At 39.6% G+C, this 26,510-nt stretch overlaps 1 protein-coding gene across 5 annotated transcripts in view; it reads right to left on the bottom strand.

Moving 5' to 3' along the window:
* Positions 1-26,510, bottom strand: part of EML1 (EMAP like 1) — a 192,944-nt gene that overhangs the window by 117,636 nt on the left and 48,798 nt on the right. For 4 of the 5 annotated variants that reach the window (XM_074956222.1, XM_074956226.1, XM_074956225.1 and 1 more), the window contains exon 1: positions 16,918-17,170. The exons of the other annotated variant lie outside the window; for it this stretch is intronic. In XM_074956222.1, the coding sequence (XP_074812323.1) occupies positions 16,918-16,984 (67 nt within the window). In that variant the 5' untranslated portion in view covers positions 16,985-17,170. Of the gene's footprint in view, positions 1-16,917; positions 17,171-26,510 lie in introns of those variants that run through there. 5 annotated transcript variants of the gene reach the window in all.

Below are 26,510 nucleotides of genomic sequence, written 5' to 3'. Positions count from 1 at the left end.
GCACACACACACACACACACAAACGCATGCACAAAACGCCTGGAAATTTTGAAACTTTGCTATTTTTTCAGAGCTTGCATTTCTACAACCCCTATGTCAAATGACTCTACCCTGCATCCAGCAAAGGCACACAAAATTTCGTAAGAATTCATTTCATCACATTGATTTTAGAGGACGTAGAAAGGTCAACCTTAAACAGAAGTCATGACACAACCTTAACTAGAGTAGCACTGCCCCATCACTATAATAAAATCCAATCACTTACTGGCCTGTTTAGAACTCCTTTTGGGTTGATTGAAACAAACCTGATTCCTTTTTAAATTATACCCTCCATTTTGTGCACACACATTCATTATAGTAAGGGCTGGTTATGAGTGAGCAAATGCTGGGTTAAGGAAAATTAAACACTACACACAACTTTACATATTGACTACATTTAGGGCCCTGGTAGCCTTTTTTTTTTTTTTGTCTTTTTACAACCTACTTCGTATCATGATGAAGCCTCCGAACAATGACTTTTTTATAATCCACAAGCTTTGGCATGTAAAAATAATCAGCAGTTCAACATTGCTGGAAAATGTCATTTTTAGAATACTGCTTTGTTCAGTGTGAATTTGCATCTGTGGCTGTAAGAGCCTACAAAAGGTCCAAGAACATCCCACGTTTTATAGCTCCAGAGGCAGTTAAATTACTCTAAGACTGTTCCTTGGATGCAGCCTTGGATGCAATCTTCCTTGGGATGATTTTGACTTTACATCACCATCTAAATTTGCATGTCAAGAGATCCTACTGAATTTCAGTTTCTGCAAAATGTCACTTTCTAATATAGAGAATGGTTTAAGTTTTATTGTACAGGTTTACAAGTTTATTTCAATAGGAAGGAATGCTATACTTTGTAAAAAGAAGTGAATAAATATTTAGCAAGTTGAAGAAAAGATCATTAGAAGATATTATGGTAACCTGCAACTAGAATCAGCAGATCAACTACACTGTTCTCCAAAACAAATTTATAGTAGTAACAGAAGCAATTAAGGTTCCAGTCATGGCAAGACTTTCATCATGTACAGGTGCTGTTATGAAAATGGAGACACTGTAGAATTTGGTTAAACCAATGGAAAACAACTATATTTCACTAAATAAAATTTCACTCTGTTGAACATCAGGTCAAGTGAGGACTGAGAAACAAACTCTTGTACTCTGAAGAAGAGGATCTTCAGAGCTCTAAGCTGAACCAAATCATTTAATTTAATTCTAAGACCAATGATCAATTCCAACATGTGAGTTCTCTGTGAGGAATCATGTAACAACATTCAGTTGCTGAGACAGATACATGCCTCAGATGAAATGGTAAAACATGACTTCAAAAATCATGAGCCTCAAGCAGCAGATTGTAAATCTCATAACCCTGTAACATGGAGTAGTAAATTATATTGAATATTTACAACGTACTACACTTTACATATACTTAATTAATCTCCACAACACCCGTGTGATGTAGGTAACACTATCCCATTTTGCAGAGGGAAAAACTAAACAGAAAAAGCCTAAGTAACCTGCCCAGGGCCAAACAGTCAGGATGAGCATTCTAAAGTCTCTGCCTTCTAGACTCAGTGTTCAATTAATTAGACCATATTGCCTCTCTCTGGAGTGTGGCATTCCACTTCTAAAACTGGAGTTGGTTAATGTTTTAAGACTTGACAAATTCTATAATGGTTCTATTTTTCTGTTGACTGTAATCCACTTAAAATGAAACCACTTGAGGCCCCAGGTTCTTTAGGACTCTAAGACCTTTGGTGTCTGCTGAAACTGGCATCTAGTCAATGTCAAATGGTGTTTTGTGCGAAGTCTTTGACATAGCTGCATGGCTCAAAACATGCTGCAGAGAAAAAAGTGATAAAAGTGTGCATTTTATTGTCCTTCCCCACCCCCTTCTTGAGAGCAGCTTCAGCCAGGCCGCAGCTACTTCAAAGACTTCATACTGAACATGCCTAGAAACTCAAGCTAAAGATGAAGCTGCCAAGTTCAGCAGACAACAAAAGCTCCTGAGGGTAAGCATTTATTTAAAAAAATTAAATTCATACAAAAATAAATATAGTAAGGGGAAAAAACTAATGTACATCCATCTCACTCTATATACACATACCCACCCCCCTTCTGAGCCATAAATGCCTGGGTTGGCAGTTTAGCAGCCAAAGAGATTGTTTCTGGATTTATCTGTCAAATATGACAAAGCCTACAAAGCCTTGAAGGTTTCAGAGTAGCAGCCGTGTTAGTCTGTATTCACAAAAAGAAAAGGAGTACTTGTGGCACCTTAGAGACTAAGACTAACAAATTTATTTGAGCATAAGCTTTCATGAGCTACAGCTCACTCCATCGGATGCATTCAGTCCACTGAATGCATCCGATGAAGTGAGCTGTAGCTCACGAAAGCCTATGCTCAAATAAATTTGTTAGTCTCTAAGGTGCCACAAGTACTCCTTTTCTTTTTACGAAAGCCTTGAAGGAGTCAATGTAGCCACTTTAGCTGGCTTTATTCACTCCACTCATTTAGATTCTATAGGATTAGACTAGACAGGTGCTTTCTCTTGCTTAGGATCCTTATTTGCTGAGTCCCTCTAGCTCAAGAGATTTTTGAGACCAAAACAGAATCCACTTCAAGGAGCAGGTCTTCACCTTTAAATCCCTAAATGGGCTATGACCCAGCTATATCGCTGTCCTCACTCACTATGTCAGCTGTATTCAGTAGGGTGCTTCAGCTAGAGAAGCCCAGGTTAGAATTTGCAAGAGCAGAACACACACATCTCATCCATGGAATTGGTTACCGCTGAACCACTCTTCTACTTTTACAGCATGAAAATAGTCTTTCCCTAATAACTGAGCTATGGAGTCAGTCCAATACTGAATTGTTGAGGATATTTACAATGTAAGGGAACCTTCTACCTTTATGTACCAAATTCAAATCTAAATCAAGTCTGTAGTAGCCAAAAGTTGTTTCTTTACTCTTCCTTACAGTCAATAGTGGCTGCATGTCTTCCCCATTGCTCCACACACTCATTTGGATGTCTCAAACTTCTCTTTTCCCTCAATATAACCACTCTCCCCAGCTCCATGTTGCCACCCAATCTTTAGGCTCCCACAATTGTAGGTAGCTTACCCCCTTACCATCAGCAGCCCTACACACTTTCCCATCTCCTAACATGTGAAGGAGGCAGTCTATCCTCTTTCACATCCTTCAGCCATCCTCCCTGATCTGTGGTGGTGTTTTATTTAATCCATACTCAGACACAAAAACTCTCTCCTGTGGTGTTTTTCATCTTCAAAGTGCTTTACAAAAATGTATAAACTGATTTTTACTCAAATGTGTGTTAAACAGAGATAAGGCAAACTTTACCAAACCAGAGACAGCTATGTGCAAACAACAATTTTTCTTTTCCCAGTCTTGCCCTACAAAAAACATGAAATAGGGCCAGTGGAATGTACTCCCCCACACTCCTTCAACATGAATGAACCACATCCTTAATTCTAAGCCTATCTCTTAAAGTAAGTGGTTGCTAACCATAGTTCTAGTCCTTACCCAGAAATTACAGATAGGGTATGGGCAGTTATTCACTCGTTCCTGTTCACTCTGGCATTCCCATTCCCTCTGTCATATCTGCTGCTTCACTAGTGGCATGACATATTGGAGTTGATATTCAGATAAAACTGGCTATCACTAAGGATTTAAAATATTCTTAAAGCCATGAACACAATACAAAGCAATTAAATGTAAATATTTATCTGTGCTGTTCAGTTATCACTCAGTGCTTAAGGAGCTTGCAGGAAATCTGCCTTGTTCTGTTCCAACTGGCTGTGCATAATAGGATCTTCATACTGCCCTGCCCAGACTATCTGGGAAGCTCAGTCCTTAAAGGCACAGTCGCCATACCACAATATCCTTTGTGAGAATCTAGATGAATTAAACTTTCTTCTTCTACTTTTAACACAAATTACTGAATTGTAACTATAAAGCACTTGAGTAACATGAACTATAGACATATTTTTTAAATCCATAAGTGAACATTTAGTCCCATGTTATATTTTAACATAACATTTGACATATTCAGTTGAAAATGTGTGCTATTAAAGTAAATGAGAAAGCAATCTAGTGTTTTAACCTATTTTTCCTAACACCAAAAAAATATGCAATTTATTGAAAGAAACCTGAGAAAGTTTTCTTCTAATAATGTTATATATTACATTCTTTTAGACATTTCCTTGACATATAAAGTGAAGTAAAAGCATACTCCATTATCATTGATGGCAATCAACCATATTGCAAGAACAGAAATAACTTTCTGATGTTCTTCTTTATACTGCCTTAGAATCAGTGATAGTAACGAGCTATATAATAAGGCCTCAATCCTGCAATGGGCAGCAGGCAGGCAGACTGCTATGGACATTAAAATTACTGGGACAAGGCACAAATGCAGCCATGTGTCCACGTACTACATGTTGCAGGAATGGGGCTTAATTCAGTGTAACCCACTGGTCTTTGCTCTCAAGGAATCCAGAGCTAATAAATTTTTCATCATGAATTTTCCATCTTCAGTATCTACAGTGGGATTATTAAAAAATAATTTTGATAAAATTATAAAACTGCTGTTCAAGTGCAACCTGAGTCCTTAACTGACTTGTTAACATTACTAACGGTCTCTTCTCAAGAAAAATATACAGCGCAGCCTCAAAAATCCATATCTGCAATACCACAAAATGTATAATCTACATAAAAAGATTGGTGGTCTCTCCTCACCTCTCATTAAAGATATAACAGGAATCACAAAACCAGACTACTGTAGGGGCTAGAAGGGTCTCATTAATAAGATTTTAGTATTTTTACAAATATAATGCAGAATATAAAGAATGTAAAAATATAAATAAATTAATATGAATGACAACTAACAAAATAAAATCAAGTACACTTTGTGATGTACTGTCCCTTGTTTTTTCTTTTAAACTTTTTTGCTCATAAATTTACTGATTCCAGAAAGTATCCCTTTTCAGGACAACATTTAAACACATTCTAAAGTGCTTTCCTGAATCAGAAAATTCGGGCTCAATCTTCTGAGGTGCTGACCATCTCATTAGATTAACTTCAGTGTGAGTTGAGGGAGCTTGCATTATCAAGCATTACTCAGTAAGGTCTCCAATCCTACACATGTTTACATAAGTACTTAACTTAAAAATAATAAATAATAGTATGTATAAAACTGTTCATCCAAAAAGAATCCCAAAACAGTTTATAAAAATAGCTTCACACAATGAAGATTACTACATCCTCTATTGAAATACAGTCACTTCTGGGATGATACATATCAGCTGCTTAGGACAGTAAGTGAATACTTCCTCCAGATTACTTGTGTATATTAAGTATACATTAGTTAAAGCACAGAGTTCTGGCTGAAATCCTGGCCGTATTGAAGTAAGAGGGAGTTTTGCAACTGACTTCAGAGAGTGAAGTCCTAACCCTACTGAAGTCAATGGCAAAACTCCCACTGACTTTAATAGGACCATATATATAAACATATATATAAATGTTTTCAGTATGTTACCTTTGGATCAGAAGAGAGACTTTTCTTACACAAAACCTTTTTTTTAAAGTTGATTTAACTGTAGTTGGACATAGGTATGAACAAAATGTATGAACTTGGGTGCCTTAATTTAGGTTTCTGAATCTGTGTTTTGGGACCTAAATCAAAGTGGTCTGATTTTTCAGATGAGTTTAGCACCCACAGCTGTCAATGACCTATTATTTTGGTCTATCTTTGGAAAAATATAATGCAGATATACAGCAGTGTGTAACAACTAGGGATGGAGAGACTGTTTCTAATAAAAACTAGTCTGAACTTCAGCAAGTTTCAAATAAAGACTAGTCTGAACTTCAGCAAGCTAGCCAGACCCTAACCCCAGCTACCTCCAACAGGCCATCATGCACTTTCCCTCTCTGGTGTTCAGTGTAATCTGGATTACAACTGATAGGGAAATGCCACGTAATTTACTTTGAACTGTGTCACCAGTTCAGGGTTGGAAGGAAGAGTCAGAAGACCCACCTTTTGGCCCCTGCAATGGAGTCTTCAGAAAAGTGCCATCCAAAAAGATTTTTGGTGCCATCCAAAAGAATTTGCAGAAAAGATTCAAAGTAGCATTTGAATTTGGGGTTTTATCAGTGAGGATTTCTCATTAGCTAATAATAGGCCTATATAGTTTAAACCATTTTCGGGGGGGGAGAGGGGTAATACTACTATATTTAATACTATATTTAGCAAAAACTATTAGCATTTCTCAAGTTTTAGAACTGTAGTTTTGCTTGCTGTTTGTAAAAACAATATGCTTCCAATAACGCTCTTGACAGGAGCAGCAGAACCTCCTACAGCCTCAGGTAATTTCCAGTCTTGACTTCTTACTGCTCATACTTCTGTCATCTAATCCCTGTTAAAAAAACTACAGCTGGAGATTTCAAGTTTTTTCAGTGTGGTTCGGCAAAATTAGGCTGATTGAAATTTTTCAAGTTTCAGTAAAATAAAATAATTTTACAAAGATATTCCTGATTTTTTTTTTACTTTTTTACCTGCTCTAGGTATAATGATCATAGACATCTCTGTTCTATTTGCACCTACAAATGTGCCTTTTTTCACCCATGCAAGATTTATCTCCAATTTTAGAAACCTAAGCTTCTGAGAACTTTGCTCTAGAGAATGCTGAAGACAATATTTCAAATGCATAATATGATTCTCAGGCAGCTTTAACATTATTAAGTGTAAGATGGCATGTGCAATATGAAAGAGTGGATTCTGCCAGATTATAAAGGTATAATTAAAAATAAAAAAATATTTGATTTCCTTCTTGCCCACAAGAGGTTTACATAATTTTCCAAGCAACTAGAGTATCATAGAATCACAGAATCATAGAATATCAGGGTTGGAAGGGACCTCAGGAGGTCATCGCTCAATGCCTTGCTATTAGTAGCTATACTGTTAATGAATGCAAATTGTACATTAACACCAGATGTTTATTTCAGATTTAAAACTCTATAAGGCAATTACTAGAGATTTCTGATACAAATTTTAGTACAAGCAGATTATATTTATTCAATCATAGGTCATTTCAAGGGAAGACAAGAAAATGATGGACCATGTCAGATTTCACACATTGAAAGTAATGGAGTGTGGGCAATCTCACTTAATTACTTTCCAAATAACTAATTCAGTGAAATCATGCTAACGTATCATTATCCCCACCCCATCTCCCTAAAAATCCCCAGGAAGCTACTTCCACATTTTAATCATGTATTGGATGAGCATTTTAAATTTAGTTTCATGGAGGATGGACAGGCTGACTGAGCCAAAGTCTGTCCCCTTCTATAAACTTTCAGTTGCTTCTATTGACATGATTATTGTGTCCATTGCAAATAACTCTAAATAGATTATTGTAGACAACTTCCCTATTTATTCCCCCCCCAACCTTATCCTACACCCATAAAGATGAAAAGTAAAAACTTTCCACTGTGGCCTACCAAAGTTCCCAGTGACAGAAAAGCAATTGCAACATCAACTTGACATATTTCACCTTAAACTTCCAGGAGAAAAAAATCAGAATAAAACTTATTAAGACTTAATAATATAGAATTGTTTGACTTAATGGTTTAATAATTTACTTCTAAAGAAATTTTTAAATCCATTTTAAATTATCTGCATGTAGTTTAGACTTCAGCACAAAAATGAATTTTGGTATACTTAATTAGAAATTAAAACACATTTTATCAGCACTGTAAAGTACCACTAATTTTTAAACAACTCTTTGATGATCAGATAAAACATGATTTCCTATTGAGAGCCCAATGATTTAATTTACAATTCTGACTGGTGTTTTATTTATGATAAAATACTTAATACTGATGGTTTCACTTCATATTATCCACGCTGACACAGATTTCCTAATGATGGTTGTCTATTATTGCGGAGTTCTCCCTTATGCTGTATTTTTTTAGCCAATACAGTGTTAAAACATGGATTAAAATAACTTCTGTTTAATTAAATTGTAACAAATTGGAATTAACACTATATATATTAGGGCTGTTGATTAATCGCAGTTAACTCATGTGATTAACTCAAAAAAATTAATCTTGATTAACTGTAGCTTTAATCGCACTGTTAAACAATAGAATACCAATTGAAATTTATTAAATATTTTTGGATGTTTTTCTAAATTTTCAAATGTACTGATTTTAATTACAATGCATAATACAAAGTGTACATTTTACATTATTTTTATTGCAAATGTTTGCACTGTAAAAATGATAAAAGAAATAGTATTTTTCAATTCACCTCACACAAGTACTGTAGTGCATTCTCTTTATCATGAAAGTGCAACTTACAAATGTAGATTTTTTTTTTTTTGTTACATGACTGCACTCAAAAACAAAACAATGTAAAACTTTGGAGCGTACAAGTCCATTAAGTCTGACTTCTTGTTCAGCCAATCGCTAAGAAAAACAAGTTTGTTTACATTTATGGGAGATAATGCTGCCCGCTTCTTATTTACAATGTCACCTGAAAGTGAGAACAGGCGTTCGCATGGCACTTTTGTAGCTGGCATTGCAAGGTATTTACGTGCCAGATATGCTAAACATTCGTATGCCCCTTCATGCGTTGGCCACCATTCCAGAGGACATGCTTCCATACTGATGACACTTGTTGAAAAAATAACATGTTAATTAAATTTGTGACTGAATTCCTTGGGGAAGAATTGTATGTCTCCTGCTCTGTTTTACCCGTATTCTACCATATATTCATGTAATATCAGTCTCGGATGATGACCAAGCACAAGTTGTTCTAAGAATACTTTCTCTGCAGATTTGACAAAATGCAAAGACGTTACCAATGTGAAATTTCTAAAGATACAGCATTCGACCCAAGGTTTAAGAATCTGAAGTGTCTTCCAAAATCTGAGAGGTACTAGGTGTGGCGCATGCTTTCAGAAGTCTTAAAAGAGCAACACTCTGATGCAGAAACTACAGAACCAGAATCCCCAAAAAGAAAAACAACCTTCTGCTGGTGGAATCTGACTCAGATGATGAAAATGAACATTCATCAGTCCATACTCCTTTGGATCATTATCGAGCAGAACCCGTCATCAGCATGGACACATGTCCTCTGGAATGGTGGTTGAAACATGAAGGGACATATGAATCTTTAGCACATCTGGCATGTAAATATCTTGTGACACCAGCCACAAAAGTGTCATGTGAACACCTATTCTGACTTTCACGTGACACTGTAAACAAGAAGCGGGCAGCATTATCTCCCACAAGTGTGAACACACTTGTTTGTCTGAGTGATTGGCTGAACAAGAAGTAGGACTGAGTGGACTTATAGGCTCTACAGTTTTACATTGTTTTGTTTCTAATGCAGTTATTTTTGTACATAATTCTACATTTGTAAGTTCAACTTTCATGATAAAGAGATTGCACTATAGTACTTGTAATGGGGGAATTGAAAAATGCTATTTCTTTTGGTTTTTACAGTGCAAATATTTGTAATCAAAAATAAATATAAAGTGAGCACTGTACACTTTGTATTCTGTGTTGTAACTGAAATCAATATATTTGAAAATGTAGAAAACATCCAAAAATATTTAAATAAAGGGTATTCTATTATTGTTTAACAGTGCAAATAATCGTGATTAATTTTTTTAATTGCTTGACAGCCCTAATGTGTGCGTATGTGTGTGTATATATATATAAATATACCACTGTATTCCACAGACATTTACCACATTAACAAATGTATAATATTATGGGTTTATGAATACTTTTTGGGGGGGAGGGAAATTGCATAATTTATAATAGTCCATAGATGCTATTTGTAAAACTTTCTCCAGTTCTTCTGTGAATCAATCAGCAATTACAAAGTAGTCTGTGACCTCAAAAAATAAACTGTTACATGCAACAAAAAATGGGGGGAAAAGAAGTCTGTTCCTGAAATTAAAGCTAGATAGTGTTTTATCGGGCCGCACTTAATACAGTGTTACTTCAGAAGAAAACTGAGTAATGTTTGTAAGTAAAATTCACCCTAGTTCAGTGTACATACAAGGCTCTCTGTACTGCTTTCACCCCATTAAGCCCTCAGCATGGTAGATATGTGATGCACAAGGGCTTTGTGTGGCTCTCCACACTGCAGTGAATTTCACTAAGTGAGCATAAATGTTTGATTAAAAATTATCTGATATTCCACACATCCTCAAAAATTCTGTGGTACAAACACTGAGGTATCAAAAGATAGATTCTCTGTTGCTTTCATTTAAAAGGGCAATAAGACAGATGAAAGGAAAATACCAAAGAAAAGGATGACGTTTCATCCATTAACATTTTTTATTATCAGGTAATAAATTAACACTCACTGAAGATACAAGATTAGCATCTCTAGCTACTGAATGAAGTCTTCCACTGATCTACAAAGCTAATACGAACATTGCAAGCTTCTCCATGTGAACTCAAAATGTACTCCTGGAAGAAATGGCTCTAGGGATAAGAGGTGAGATAGTTTAGTATCTATGTCCTATTCAATTTTGTACTTCTTATAAGACTAACAATAAAAGCATCAAGCAGTGCCAGTTATGCATTTGTGCATAGTGTATTGTGATGTGTACATCTGTCCACAGAGAACTGAATTAAGACCTGATTCATTTCACATCATTTCTGGAAAGTAACAAAGAGACAACTTTCTATCACTACCAAACTTTGCTAGATTTGAACCAGTAACCCACAAGGTGAATAGACCAGGCATTCTCATCCTTTTTCTTTCTTCCCCCACTCCCAACATGCTATAAAAACTCCACAGCCCACCTGTGCCACAACTGGTTTTCTGCATATAAAAGCCAGGGCTGGCATTAAGGGGTAGCAAGCAGGGCAACTGCCCGGGGCACCACAGCACAGGGGGCACCGCGAAGCTAAGTTGCTCAGGCTTCTGCTTCAGCCCCAGGTAGCAGGGCTCAGGGCCCCGGGCTTCAGCCCCATGTAGTGGGACTTTGGTTTTCTGCCCTGGGCCCCAGTGAATCTAACCCTCATCCTACTTGGCGGCCCCCCTGAAACCTGCTCGCAGTGCCCCAGGGGGGCCCGGACCCCTGGTTGAGAATCACTGGAATAGACTCTATATCCCATTGCTAATTCCCTCACCCATCCATTGTTGCTGTAGTTAAGTTTAAAGGGAGGGAGACGTTGGCAGGGCATTCTCCATTAAGATCCCCTGGTTCTGAATTTGGCTCTCCCCAAATCCATCTGCTACAAGGCTCATCTCCAGATACAGGCATCTAGTGAGAAGGTAGGTTATAGGGAGTAGAGTATATGTATTTATTTCACACAGTGGTGGATAACTATTAAAGTATGGGAAGTCTATTTTTATTATATTGCAATTGTTGATTGTATTAACTATTCTGAGTTTTAATGTTTGTCAGAGTGCTCAGATGGGCACTAAAGATGGATATAAATTGAAACAAACTGAAGATGACACGATCACATGAACCAAGGCCCAAGCTAATTTATTTTCTCCCCTGAAACTAACAACATTTCTGTGACTTTACCACTTACTACCAACATGGCCACATAGAGCTATTATATGGCAAAAATCTTCATGGCAGGTGATCCTCTGTGTTTTCTTTGTATTTCGCTATTATTGTCTTTATTTACATAAATGAAAAACAAAAATTCAATGTAGCGGCTAAGGTATCTTACCACTTAGTCTACCACTTAAGGAAAATTTAGGGTTTAAGACATTACTGCTAGCAGTTATACTTTTGATAGAAAAGCAAACCCAGTTTTAATTACAGTCATGACATCCTTTGCAAAATCAGGGTTTCATAAAAAGTCTAACATGAATTTCAGATAAGGGATCAGGTACAAATTTGGGACAAAACTGGAAGATTCTTATACTCATGGTTTATCGGTACAATATCTCCCATTGATTTAAACAGGGATAGGATGAAAAAAAATGAATTTATCAGGTGGTCCTTTCTACCCATTGCTGAGGTAAAATTTATTAAAGTTTATTATTGTGTTCTACACAAATAGATTCTACATTTGAAAGTGTATTTTCATGCAAAAAGTCTGTAGTTGCAAAAATAAATATTTGACAGTTTTACTTTCACCCTCTAGCTAACTGTCTGTATCTGTGACAATCTCTTGATGTTTAAAGTGCTGTATTAAGATTTAAGGATAAAAGCTCACACCCTGTGCAAACTCTCAGTAAATGGGCTTTTTGCAGAAAATAGGAACACTGGGGGCCTGAATTCCATCACCTGGATCCTGGACACTCATTAAGCAGGTCCATAGCTATTACTGCAGCACCAGGGATGTGCAGTGGATCACAGTGGTTACTACAACTTCTACATACAGAACTGTGGTCAGTGGATCCATGCAGTTTTCAAACCTCTTCCCACATCCTGATTCCTTCACTGACCTACCAAGGGTCACCCCTGCATCTCAGAATTCAGCTGGCAATAAGAAGGGTGCAGTGTAATTTCTGTGTGTGACTTAATCCGTGGACCTCCACATCCAGGACGATTCTCCCTATCAAAACAATTCATAAAACAGAGACAGGGCTGAAATGCAAGCTTAAGAACATATTTAGTTAACAGTCAAAATGCCACTTTTAATACTTCCACTCCCTCTTCTATTTAGAGAAATGGTATTTGGTCTGAACATCTTTCTCACTAATTCAACAATGCTGCTTTTGAATTTAGAGAACAAATTAATAACACAATGACTAATTTCAGAGTAGCAGCCGTGTTAGTCTGTATCCGCAAAAAAGAAAAAGAGTACTTGTGGCACCTTAGAGACTAACAAATTTATTGCGCCAGCCTTTTCACTTTATGGAATACCAAGAAGGGTTTAATAGACCACAGTGTGAGAATCACTAGGTTAGTGGGTAGAAATGTCAGTCACGAGTCACAGCTTCTATTTCTGGCTCTGCCACTAACTCATACTGTGGCTTTGGGAAAGTCACTTAATTTCTTTGTGCCTCAGTTTCCTTATCTATAAACTGGGAGCAAAGAGTGAATCCCTACTGTAGTGGGGTTTATTAAGTTAGTTCGCAAATCACCTTGAGATCTTCAGAAGAAAGTCTCCCTAGATATGCAAAATAAAATTTGCTAGTCTCTAAGGTGCCACAAGTACTCCTTTTCTTTTTACAATGAGTAACTGTATATGCTAGGTAAACTTAATGGCTTCCTTCCTAAGAATAATAGCAAAGTTATTCTAATATTAGATAGGCTCTCCATAATCAAGCCTGAGAAATGTTATCCAAGATCTAATTTCTAACATTCCAAGTCAATTATGGGTATCTGTTTGTTATAAAGACTGCTCTGCTTGACGAGAAGGTGCCTTAATGTAATTTCTGTCAAACATACACAAGACAGTCATCAATAGGAGAAACTGGTAGTGTCTTACTTGAAAAAAAGCAATATGTACACATGCACCACCTAACTTTAAAACAATAAAATATTTTGCATATCTAGGGAGACTTTCTTCTGAAAATCTCAAGGTGATTTGCAAACTAACTTATTAAACCCCACTATACTAGGGTTGCACTGTTTGCTCCCAGTTTATAGATACGGAAACTGAGGCATGAAGAAATTAAGTGACTTTCCCAAAGCCACAGTGTGAGTTAGTGGCAGAGCCAGAAATAGAAGCTGTGACTCGTGACTGACATTTCCACCCACTAACCTAGTGGTTCTCACAATGTGGTCTATTAAACCCTTCTTGGTATTCCATAAAATGAAAAGGCTGGAGCACTTGCTTTAACCAACTAATTGTGTAAAGAATTTACCCCTAGGCTTTTGGATACCAAACAAACAAAACAACTCAAAATGAAGATGAAAAGGCTTATTTTTCTTCTGTTTCTTCTCACCCTCTTTTCTCTAATTACTCTGATCATTACACTATCCTCTCCATCAAACACATTTTAACCCTGCCTAGTGCATGAATCTTTGATTTTTCTTTTGTCCCTACACCCCTCAGTTCCAAGCTGCCAATAGCTCCCATTATTTATTCTCTTAAAATACTAAAATGAATCATTTCCTCTCAACATAGAAAACCTTGAAACACACAGTGATTATCTTTGCAAGTTCTACCTATCAGCCCTCCTCACATATTACTTTTCCCTAGGCCACTCTATACAAAATATGGGTTTTGAAATTGTGTTCCTCTCTGAGGCACCAAACATGTTTCTTTGCTCCTCAGATCTCTGCCACTTCCAGTCTATGCTGTCTCCAATCTTCTAACTGTTCCCTGTTACTCTCTCCCCTATTCTCAGCCTTATACCATCTTTCACACCAACCCATTATGCATGCAAGAGCTTCTCAAATGCCCATGAAGCAATCTTCCTCTCCACTTTCAAATACAGCACCTCCACTAGTATCTTCTGTCTTTGTTGTTTTCCCATGGGCCACACTGGTTTGTTTGAATTATCTGATCTCCTCAGGGCAGAGAATGTGAGTCCAATTCTCTAGCCTTTCATCATGTAAGTTAGTCTCACTGAAGAGGTCTATGTAAGATGGAAAACTTGTCTCTCTCACCAACAGAAGTTGGTCCAATAAAAGATATTACCTCACCCACCTTGAAAGTCTCATTGAAAACTAACTCATGTAAGGTAAAGCTGCAGGATCCAGCCATTTGTTCTTCCTGTATACAGAACAATCTATGTACACAATGTAGGGTGACCAGATAGCAACTGTGAAAAATCAGAACAAGAGGTGGGGGATAATAGGACCTATATAAGACAAAGCCCCGAATATCGGACTGTCCCTATAAAATCGGGATGTCTGGTCACCCTAATACAATGCCGCATAAAATGGACTAACTTATTATACAATTTGTGATATCTGCTATTATATGATTTTTAAAATACCTAGAAGTCTTATGTTACAGAAGAAACAGGTAAATAATTCATTCATCCACCTTCAAACAGTTAATATGGAAGGGATGAAATGAGATTTTAAACTTTTGTCTAGCATGTATTGTAGCATATTTACAGCATTCACAATGATCTATCCAGAGTCACAAAGTCAATATAGGAAATTTATGTCCAACAGATAATATTCTCTTTAACCTATTCAGAGGGACAGCTATTACAGCTCACAAATGTATATCACTAATGACCTAAAAAGAAAGTAATCTAGAAATTTTGCTCAGCAAAACAACTCACTAATATATTATAGAGGCTAAAGTATTAGCTATAATGTAGTTCCTCCCTGGAAACAAAATTAATTATTCTCTAAATTTAAGCATAATGTATAAGTCTACTAATAGACAAACTAATAATACTAATACAAAAAGGTCAAGTTTAATGTTCCGAGGGATGCAGAAAATAAAGTATATGCAGCACATAATAATCTATTACATGGATCATGCATCGTATTCTCAACATTCTGCAAAGTGTTAGTGTATTCTTATGTTCCACAGCTAGCCTAGGTCTTCCCCCTAGAAAAATCAGGCAGAATTTATCATCATCACTATTTGTTCAACAGAAGTTTTGCAGCTGTGGTTTTAGTAGTTGCCCTCCTAAAACAATTTAACTTTCCCTTCTCGCTAGTACCTGAACAGCTAGAATCTGGTTGATTATTACAAGGAATCTGGGGAAGAAGGAATAAAAGATATGTGCTCACACAATATTTAGTAAAACTTTTGAGAAAAAATACTGCATTTACACTTACAATTTTAGTGGTAAAGGATAAACAACTTTTCAAACATTTTAGTCTGGGTTCTAAGATTTGCAATGAAAAACTCTACATTTTTTGATGCATTCTATTGTTAGTATTATTTTTAAAAATTTTATATTACTTTAAAGTTACCTTAAATATTTTCCCCAAGCAGCTACAAACACCAGCTAATCAAAATAAACATACCTCCAACCATCCTGCAAGGCCAATTATATCAATATTTCCTCTGATCGTATTGGTTATTCCTCTTTCCTTTTTTTTTTATGCTCTTTTATTGCAAATTCAGCTGCATCTCTTTTACACAGTCATCCAAGCACAACTGCGATTTGAACAAATCCCTCCTATGAAATATGTCAGAAACTACAGAACTTAGTAACTGATGGGTTTAGTTTCAACCCAGCATTTTATCCTAAAAATAGCCTCACTTGGGATCATAAATCTTAAGTATACAAATCTCCAGCAATACACAAAACCTGAAACCCTCAGAGAGAAAATCTTTAACTAATGCACATTACAGTACTTACAACTTTCATCTCTTCCCCCCCCCCCACCCACTACCCCTTCATACAAGACATGGTGATGTGAAATAAACACGTGTCAGTTGGACATGGTTTTACCAACAAGGTGGTGGCTCGTGCACATTCAAATGCAGAGCTGGGTCTTACGCACACACAGTGGTGGGGTGGGGGTCCACTTTTTCGCTATGTGGGGGAAACAGATCGTTGTTACAGACCCACGCACACGAACGAACCAGATGCCAAAGAAGTTCAGCACAAGGGGGCCATCTACTACCCTCCACACGCAGCAGCAGCAAACATAGTCCGCTTTGCGCTGAGGGATAGGAGGGCGGCGGGGCAAAGTTTTCCCCTCCCTCTTCCCCGGAGTGAAAATCAGGAGCTCCACAGTTTCAGCAGAGGCGAAGATCCACAAGAGCCCGGGAAAAGCCCTCTCGGGAGAGGGTGCGGAAGGGGGATTTGCCAAGCCCGGTCCTGGCTCCGCACTCAGCGCCCACTTGCAGACAGCCAGGGCGCAGCGGCACTTCCAAGGCAGCTCCCGCAGTCCGGGCTGCCGCCGGGGCCCGCTGCCTGCCGGCCCCGGGCCCGCTCAACGCGGGAGCACCGAGCTCCGCACCCGGGCGGGCGGCTCTGGCGGGGCCCAGCCCGCTCTTACCGTTGCAGAACTGGAGCAGCGAGGACGTGTCATAGAGGCTGCTGTAGCTGGAGAATCCGTCCTCCATCCCGGCGCTCCCCGCTCCGCTCCCCCGGCCTCTGTCCGCCCGGCGCTGGCGGCGGCTCCCTGCTCTCACCCACACACCGAGGAGCTGAGGCGGCTGGGGCCGGCCTGCTGCCTGCCTCTGTCAGTTACTATGACAACGCATTCACTCCGCCGCGGCTCGGGCTGCCGCTTCTCCTCTGCCTGTGGCGCGGAGGGGGGGGGGGGACCCTGCTTCTCCCACTGACGAGAGGGGGAGAGTAGGGGCTGCTTCTCCCTCCCTGTGACTGGGGGGGCTGCTCTCCCCTCCCTGTGACTGGGGGCGGCTGCTCTCCCCTCCCTGTGACTGGGTGGGGGCTGCTTCTCCCCTCCCTGTGACTGGGGGGGGGGCTGTTTCTTCCTCCCCTGTAACTGGGGGGGGGCTGCTTCTCCCTTCCCTATAACTGGGGGGGGGGCTGCTTCTCCCTTCCCTATAACGGGGAGGGGGGGCTGTTTCTCCCTCCCCTGTAACTGGGAGGCTGCTTCTCCCTTCCCGGTGACTGGGGGGTGGGGGGGCTGCTTCTCCCCTACTTGTGACTGGGGAGATGCTTCTCTCCCCCCCCCCCAAGTGACTGGCGAGGGGGGGCTGGTTCAACTTCTCCCACTGAGGGTCAGGGGGTTGGTTAGCGGCTCCCTCTCATGGGTGGGATGAGGGGAGTGATGGGGGGGGGTCGAGGCTCCTCCGGCCCCGCGCGGGGGTGGGTGGGGGGGCCAGTGGGGCTATTCTCGCTGCAGTGCTGGGGGCACTGGGGCTGCTTCTCCGCCTGGGGGGTGGCAGGCAGGGAGGGAGCGGGCTGCGTCTGTCTGCCCCCCCGGCAAGGCAGGGGTAGCCGAGCCGAATCCCCGGAGAAGCCTCTGCCCCAGCCCCGACGAGAAGGGCGATGCCCAGCTCTGCGGTCTCCGCCTGCGGCGCTCCTCCGAGCAGCGAGGCCGAAATACCAGCACAGGAGCCGGCCCCGGGGCGAGAGATGCTGCGGCTCAGCTAGGCGTGAAAGCGCTGCCGGGCGGCCGCAGGGAGGGGAGGGGAGGCGGGGGAGAGATGGGGAAGGAGAAAAAGAAAGTGAAAGAGAAGGCGGGGTGCGGAAGGGGGGTGAGAAGGAGGAGTAGGAGGGATGATGAATGTGTGTGATGTTCGGCAGAGCAGCAAAGCAGCCATTTCTGGCCACTCGCTCTAGCCCGAACCTCCCACGCTCCTTGCTCACGGGCTTTGGCTGCTCTGCCGGGAGGGCCGAGCCGAGCTCCTTTTTGCCACCAGATGGGGAAGCAGCCACCGCTCCCAACACACAGAAGGGCCGGGGAGACAGATTTGCTAATGGAAATAAATGACTGAACCACTCGACCCATCCAAAAGGCAGCGGCCAGGCGTTTTATCATTCACTGATGTAGAGAAGCATCCACACAGTCACATAACGGGATGGGCCGGGGAGGGTGACGAGGTTGGGAAGAGACTGCAAAGACTCTTAATGTAAAACAATCTCCGGTCCAGGGAGTGAGCTCTGTGACTCATTAAAGGCCTGCTGCATCTCCACTGCAAACTCCTGCTTGGTGGTGCTCGGGATTTTAAAATTTAGCTCCAGTCCATTCACAAGTAAGAAGAAAAAAGGGATTTCATCTTTTTCTATTTCTCTGATTTCATTTATATTGTAAGCACCTTGGGGCAGAGGCCTTTGAGAGCTATAAAAATTACCTTTCATACAAGCAAGTGAAAAGCAGAAGAGGTTGTATTGTTAAAAGAAAATGTTCTTAAGCAAGGGGGCAAGGTACAGTAAGAATGAATCTCTTAATTTCGGGATAGAAAATTACACAAGACAAGAAGATGCCAGTAAAGTGACTGAGCAGATTTAGTGGGACAAAACTCTCCCAAGTGACGTTTCTGATATTAAGGATCACAGATCAGAATACACTTGCGTCCTGCTGAGAAGTTCTGCTATCACTGTTCAGGTTTTAGAACTTAGAAGCCTTGATTTTCAGATTTAAATATCTCAACAATTTAAGTTTTGGGGATGAATTATGCATATTGTCAACCTAAGTGCACCATATAATATATACACCATATCAGCATCCATCTTTATATTTATGCTTATCACTATTTTATCTAGATAAGTGGTTCTCAAACTTTTTTTTTGTGGACCACTTGAAAATTGCTGCGGGTCTCGGCGGACCACTTAATGATCTTTCCAAATGTTGTATGTACCATTAGCTAACTATTGTAAAGCGCTTTGGATAAAAGTGCTACATAAAAAAAAACTGTAATAATAATTAACTTTTTTTGTTCTACAAATAAAAGCACACAACTCATATTTTAATATCAGTAGTCTTATCTTTCTAATGCAATGGATGTGCCCTCTCTCACAGGTGCCAACTTTCCTTGGTGCCAGTGGGTACTCATGCCCCCCCGCCCCCAGTCCTGCCCCGACTCCGCCCCCTCCCTGCCCCTATCGGACCCCTCCCCAAATCCACACCCGGCCCCGCCTCTTCCCCGAGCACGCCATGTTCCCCCTCATTCCCCCTCCCTCCCAGCGCTTGCCACGCGAAACAGGTATTTCGCTGCGCAAGCACTGGCGAGGAGAAGCAGGACACTGCGGCACGCTCAGGGGAGGAGGCGGAGCGGAGGTGGAGGTGAGCTGGGGCAGGTGGCTGGGGAGGGGAGCTGCTGGTGGATGCAGAGCACCCACCAATTTTTCCCCATGGGTGCTCCAGCCCCGGAGCACCCACGGAGTCAGCGCCTATGCCCTCTCTCCCCCGCCACGGCAGCCCACGAGCTAGGGCAGAGAGGGGTCTCTTCCTCTCTCCCCTGCCGCGGCAGCCCCTGAGCTGGGGCTGGGAAGGAAGGGAGTCTCTCCCTCTGTCCCCCACAGCAGCCACGGCACTGAGGCTGGGAAGGAGGGCTGCCTCTCCCCAACAGCTGCAGTCCTGGAGCTGGGGAAAGTTGCCTTTCTCTGGCCACTGCAGCCCTGCATGTCCCAAATTCACTCCACCCCCTCTTCTCACCCCACTGCCCCCTCCCACCTATTCCCTACTCTCCCCAAGGCCACCACCTCACCTTACATGTGCATCTTCTCCAGGGTCCAGGCACCTAATTAGTGGAGCCATGCCTGAGCGACTCCACTAATTAGGTAGGTGGCCCTTCATTCTCTCATGTGCAGCTGCCCAGGCGCGCACCTGAGAGGGAACTATCCTCGGACCACCTGAATGGAGCTCGCGGACCACCACAGTTTGAGAACCTCTGATCTAAATCCCTTCTTAGCCTCAGTCCAGCAATTGCTTGCTTGCTATTTTAAATGTGCAGTAATTATTTCTTGCAGAACTAACACAGCTCTCCTGGGCATTTTCTTTAAGGCATGTATGGTCCATCCAACCACTCCAAAAACACTAGGTTGTTCCTTAGATAAATATTGTGGGGGGGTTTTCAGCACACAGATACCTGCTACACCATCTAGGCATAGGAAAGTGGAGTTCAGGTTTAATACAAATATTAACTCAGAATTTAGATCCTTTTAAAACATCCTTTTCATATTTTTAGTTTATTCTTTCTCTCTCTTTTTGAAAAATATGTTTTGGTATGCTAGTTTCCCATTAGCTCCAGATAGATTAAACATAATTACTGTGCTCTCAGCAAGGTGTCAATGGAAGTGGAATCTATACCTCATTAAGATGTCAAACAACTTCAATATAAATCTATGAAAACCTCATTATGATGTATGATTTTGATGCCAAAACAATTTCTGCATAGGCCTGTAGAGATCCCAATACAGTAGGAGTTAAATTAAGAATTGCATTGACAAGTATTACCTTTGTAGTAAATTATCTACTGTCAGCAAGGTAACCCACAATAAAATCCCAGGGCTCCAGAAGTTTTGATGGGGGGAGCCAATATCTTTCACAACATCTGGACAAACAGAGGAAAGGACAAAATGGAGCAGCTCAGCTCCAGTTCAGAGATGGGCAATTAAAAGCCATTTAGAAAATTAAAAACTGAGGCAAGGGCAGCCCTATTAAAGGGAGATTAAATATCTAAAACCTTAATGTTGAATAACTGTTAAATTTCCTATAAAGGTAACACTTGAATGAAACCTACCAGTTATCCATGCTGTGCAAATCAGCTGAATGCTGTGACATAAAATAATTTCAGTTAAAGTCCCTAGACACTGTTATGCCATTATATTCTGAGGCCAAAGGTTAGAAATGAAAAACAACATAATAATTTAATTCTAAAGATTTCTAGACTTGTTACAATCTTATTAAACTACACTATAGAACCACAAAATGAAAAAGAACTTAAATCCTCACAATGTGCACAATGGAACAATAGATCTGAAAGATTCACTAATGTGTCTGTGAGAGCTCTGGTGGTGCAGCTCACCAATGAAAAAATTATGTTTACAATTCATTATTCAGTAAACTGTATACTTAATTGATTTGTACAAATATAAACTAGTGCATTTGAAAATCTGAAACTGTATAAATGGGAATGGAGCATTCTGAACAATTCATTAGGGATTGATTTGTTTGTGTTGTGATTGTTTATTGTTGAAAATGTAAAATTTCTGGGCAACATCTCATTTTTGGAAAAACAATTTTGTAACTATTTAATTCTTTAAGTATTTCCTGTACTGAGTAATGAAATGCAAATAATTAATTGGTTACTGAGAATGAAAGAGCTTTTGGAAATCCTTCAGAGAATTTTCCAGAGTTATAACTTCAAAGTGTAGTGCGAGTACATAATTTATTTTGATTTTAGGGCAAAAGAATTTTGCTCTCACTACCCATTTACAATGCAATAATCAAAGACTTTTGATATTTAGAGTACTGTATTGCTGTATTGCTCCTTTTTCTTTGTTATTGCTAAGCCTTTTGCAATAGCAGTGAATATCAAAAGTATTATATATTTCACATTAACACTACCATTTAGCATTTTCACATCAAAAGTAGTGTAATTCATATCCATGGAAATCCCACAGAACTGTATGGCATTATAATGTGAGCTTTTGATTAATATATCATTTCAGATCAAGGATAAGGAGTCCCAGTTACAATGTCAAAATGAAGTTAGGCTAGTGAAAGTTATACTATCATTATACAAAAGCTAAATAACTGAAACTGAACATAAAAACCATTACCATGTTATTTACATTTAACAATAATGTTGAGAGAGAAGTCCATAAACACAAGCACATTCCACATAGTTAATAGAATCAGTAGTAAGGTATGGAGTATTTAACTGTTAGGTGATTGGTTAAAATCTAGTCCAGTTTGGTAATGACAGAAAGTTTTTACCATTTGATGGCTGATTGGAGTTGATCTTAGTTCAGTTCAAAGAGCCAGATTCAAATACCCTTTCTCACACTGAGTAGCACTTCCGTCTGTGAGAAATCCCATTGCCTTAATGAGCCTATTTTCAGAATAAACTGCTACTCAGTGTGAGTAAAGGTATCAGAATCTGCCCCGTAGTAAACAAGAGTCTGCATCACAATAAACATTAGCACAACTAAAACTAGTTGGGCCCCGCTTTGGGTAGGTTTAGCCGAGACCAACATTCAGTTTTCCACAAAGACTGAATTGCTTCCTCATCCATGGTGGTGTTTTCTTCAGGTCAGTGTAATGCATTTTTGCAGGGCATCACAAAGAAGCTTGCATTGTGACTGCTCATGCTGCACCTATTCTGTGCACAGTGAGCGGACAGTATCCTCCAAGACAGTTAAGTCAGCACCCTTAGCAAGCACTAAATTCACTAATAATTGTTAAAGAATAAAATTGCAGAATATGACCTTTTTTCCCTGAAGAGGGTTTCCAAGTATAGACCTATTTCCAGGTATTTGTGAGTGGGATTCTGTGACTAGGCCCTATCACGGTCTCAAATAAAGATTTTCTTTTAATTTATCCTGTAAGAAAGGAAGAAACAGTGACCACCTAGTCACCTTTGTGCAAACACATCAACTGCTAGAATAATGGTTCTCTCTAAATAGCACAGTTTCACTGTTTCAAGACCAGCAGGGGTCTTTGTGAGTGTCACTACAAAGCTTGCTTCATACATATGGGCAAAGAGGGGATTCAAGGGAAGAAACATGATTATACAAGCACAGTCTGGGTACATTAAAAATACAGTATAACAAATGTGCAATGAAACCGTCAAAGGTTTGTATGTTTTATAATCCAAATGTAAGTATGTTGCATTATGCCTGTGTACAACATGTTGTTTTGAGTGGTAATGAAGTATAGTTTTCTGTGTAATTAGTAAATACTATAGAAAAATCAATCCATTCAGAAAAATAGCACTTTGTAAATAGATTGAATTGTAAACATATATGGAGTGCTTTGAAGATGAAAAGAATAATACTTTGCATTTTGATAACATCTTAAATTAAAACATCTTAGAGTGCTTTACAAGGAATAGTGATTTTAGACTTACCCCACCATTTTGAACTAAGTATTATCCTTATTTTACAGATTTGGAAAATGAGATAGAAAAATCACAAGACTTACCCAACATTACACAAGCAGGCCAGTGGGAGAATCAAAAATAGACTGACTCTCAATCATGTGCTTTAACCACTAAACAATCCTGCCTATGAATGCTACAGACAGTACCTGTACAATTTATTATTAAATATTTGCAAGTGCAATAGCCAGATTCATAATATTCTCATTACCATAACTACCCTGAAACAAATTAGATACAATGCACTTCAATACCTGTAACAAAGAAAATATATAGCATGTATAGCATTAGATCTACACATTTGACACCCTGGACTAGTCTGAGGAGATGCAACACAAATGAACAGGAAAACAACACATTTTTTTCTAATGGGAACAGCAACAGATGCCTTTGAGACATTAATAATATTAGGTGTTGGTGCAAAAATTCTCTCTCAGAATCACAACTCTGGGCCATCTGTGCCAGATCCTATCATCCCATGGCTAAAGACACCGACAATTCAACAAGGATCACATCAAGAAGTTTCCTCTGCAGCACTCCTTCAAGAACACAGTTTTTAGTGATCCCTGCCTTAGATAGGGTGTGAAACCTCCCAATCCCATGCTTCCTTAGGCTTTATGGCAAGGGGAACCCTTTATGCACAGAGGCAAGAACCATATTGCATACCATGGAACTGCCATTTCTTCCCCATGGCAGCAGTCCTCCATTGGCAGGGTTGCCCATGGTGGCACATTAACAGAGACCAAGGAGACTTAGAGGCAGTTAATACAGATCTGAGCTGTAGTAATTCCCTCCCAGACTGAGCTCAGCAGGGGATGGTGCTGCAGAGGGTGGTCTCTCTCCTATCACCCACCCAACTCTTGCAGAGCCCCTTGCACAGTCACTGTGGAGAGTCTTCCACAGATAGAAAAAGAGGGATAGTGCTAAGAAGCTGGCTCCCCATAGACATACCTTCTGCACAGGGAAGGGAAGAGCTATCCAGAGAGGATTCATTTTTTATATCTGAGTTACAACTGTAAATAATTTGATAACAGACAAAATCTATTTATTAGAGATACACTAAGTCATATTAGTATCTTATCACACTTTGAAATCCAGCTAATACACACTATATTCATCTACAGTTTATGACTTTTGGATTGTATCACTGACGAATGAGATAACAGAGTGTGATAGTAACAAGATACAAAGTAGGGGCCTGATCCTGTGTGTCGTTCTTTCTCCTGTCTGTAGTCCCATTAAATATAGTGTAACTTCTGTTATGATTAAGAACTGCTAAAGGTTGCAGGATCTGGCTCATTATTACAGACTTTCATAATGAATTACTGGCAACAATACATGCCAGTGTAAACACAGTATGCTCTTGATTTGTGAATAAGATCCCATTAATATATTGAACAAAACACATGCAAGTAGCCTGTTATGATCAGCAGGCCATTTCTATATGTTTTTATCTTTATTTTACAAGCAAATAAATGTGTAGGGCCAATAAATGTGTTCTGCTCAATTACACTGGTGTAAACCCACTTAACTCAATGGTATTCTTTGGTGTAATTTAGAGAAGAATTTGGAAAGTAATCTTTAAAATGCTTGAATCGGTGGGGCAGGTCATATCTGCATATCATTTTTGTATCCATATCTCAGAACATATATACACACTCTAGAATAAACAAACCTAAAATAACAGTAGACATTTAAATAAAGTCACCGTAATGCGGCAGTGATGATATACAATAAAAACTCTCAATTTAACACATACTGCACTAATACTAGACATTTTTCTGTCAGTGTTTAGCATGAGATTTTGATTTGAATGTAACAATTTCCAAGAATGTGGAGATAGAAGAAGCAGAAGACAACAATGAAGAAAGAGGGTATCTGAACTGCTTTTTAAGATAGTACGCTCTCTCTTTCTCTTACTCACCCGCACCCCAAACCAATGTCAGGGTCCGTGGACAGAGAAAAGACCTGACCGCTATTTGCTACATTACTCAATCTGCAGAAGGATTATTTTATTTATGCATTATACCATCTGATATCTACAATCTTCCATCTTCCTGTATCACTGTTTAATAATTTTCTCATCAAGATACAATGCAATTAAGGTAAATAGAATCATCTCAAGGGAACTGCTGCACATTTGGTTAAATTAGCAGTCAGACACATAAATAATACACACACAAAAGTGTATGCAGTAGATTAAACACCACGTTAACTTATTATTATCAACTGTATATAAGAATTATCCAGTATCTTTTATTTCACTTTCTCTACTTGTGTTTAGAGTTTAAATTACTAACTTGTATTACTGTAAATTAAGAGCCTGTATATGGCATTTTTTTTTTTTAGTTCCCATGGAACTATAGAAAATGGCATTTGATAGACACATATCATGGCTAATGTCTTATGAGAAGCAAACTGAGAAGAATTACTAGACCTCATTTGATAAATGTGTACATGCTGTGATTGCCTTTTAATTAAAGATTGATAGGAAAAACTTAATTATGTGACTAAAAAAAAGTATAGAAAAATATAATTTACTTGAAGTCTGTACTACAGCCATTACACTTGAAAACTTGTAAATTTTGCCTATGCTAAACTAGCTCAGTATTTTTCCTGCTGGTAACCAATAACACTCTAGTATTTTTCTGTCAAATGTTGTATAAATATTTATATGTACAAATGGGGGGAAAGAGTGTGGGTCACATTATTATCACATGGATTATTCCTACCTAGAGAACTAGAAATTCCATGAATTTGCACTTATGGAATCTGATCTGGTTTGTCCCGTAGGGAGGTGGGGATTGAAAAGTTGAATCCCCTGGAAAAGGCAGAGAGTTCAGCCCACTAAACACACAGATTCCCTTGATATCTGCCAGAGCCCAAGGCCACCTGCACAGAAGCCCTACCTTTTTGCACTGCCTCAGCTACCCCCAGCCCTCTTCTGACTTCATAACACTATCTCCCCAAAGCCACCTGGGGATGGAAGAAAGCAGATAAATTACCTGCTAACATCCCACCGGGTTGGCTGGAGAAAATGCAACGGGGAGCAATGCTTTCAGATTTCAACATT

Source organism: Natator depressus, chromosome 6 (assembly GCF_965152275.1).
Source record: "Natator depressus isolate rNatDep1 chromosome 6, rNatDep2.hap1, whole genome shotgun sequence".
Lineage (NCBI taxonomy): Eukaryota > Metazoa > Chordata > Testudines > Cheloniidae > Natator > Natator depressus.
Note: the sequence above shows the minus strand (reverse complement) of the source record. Positions and strands in the feature narration are given on the sequence as shown.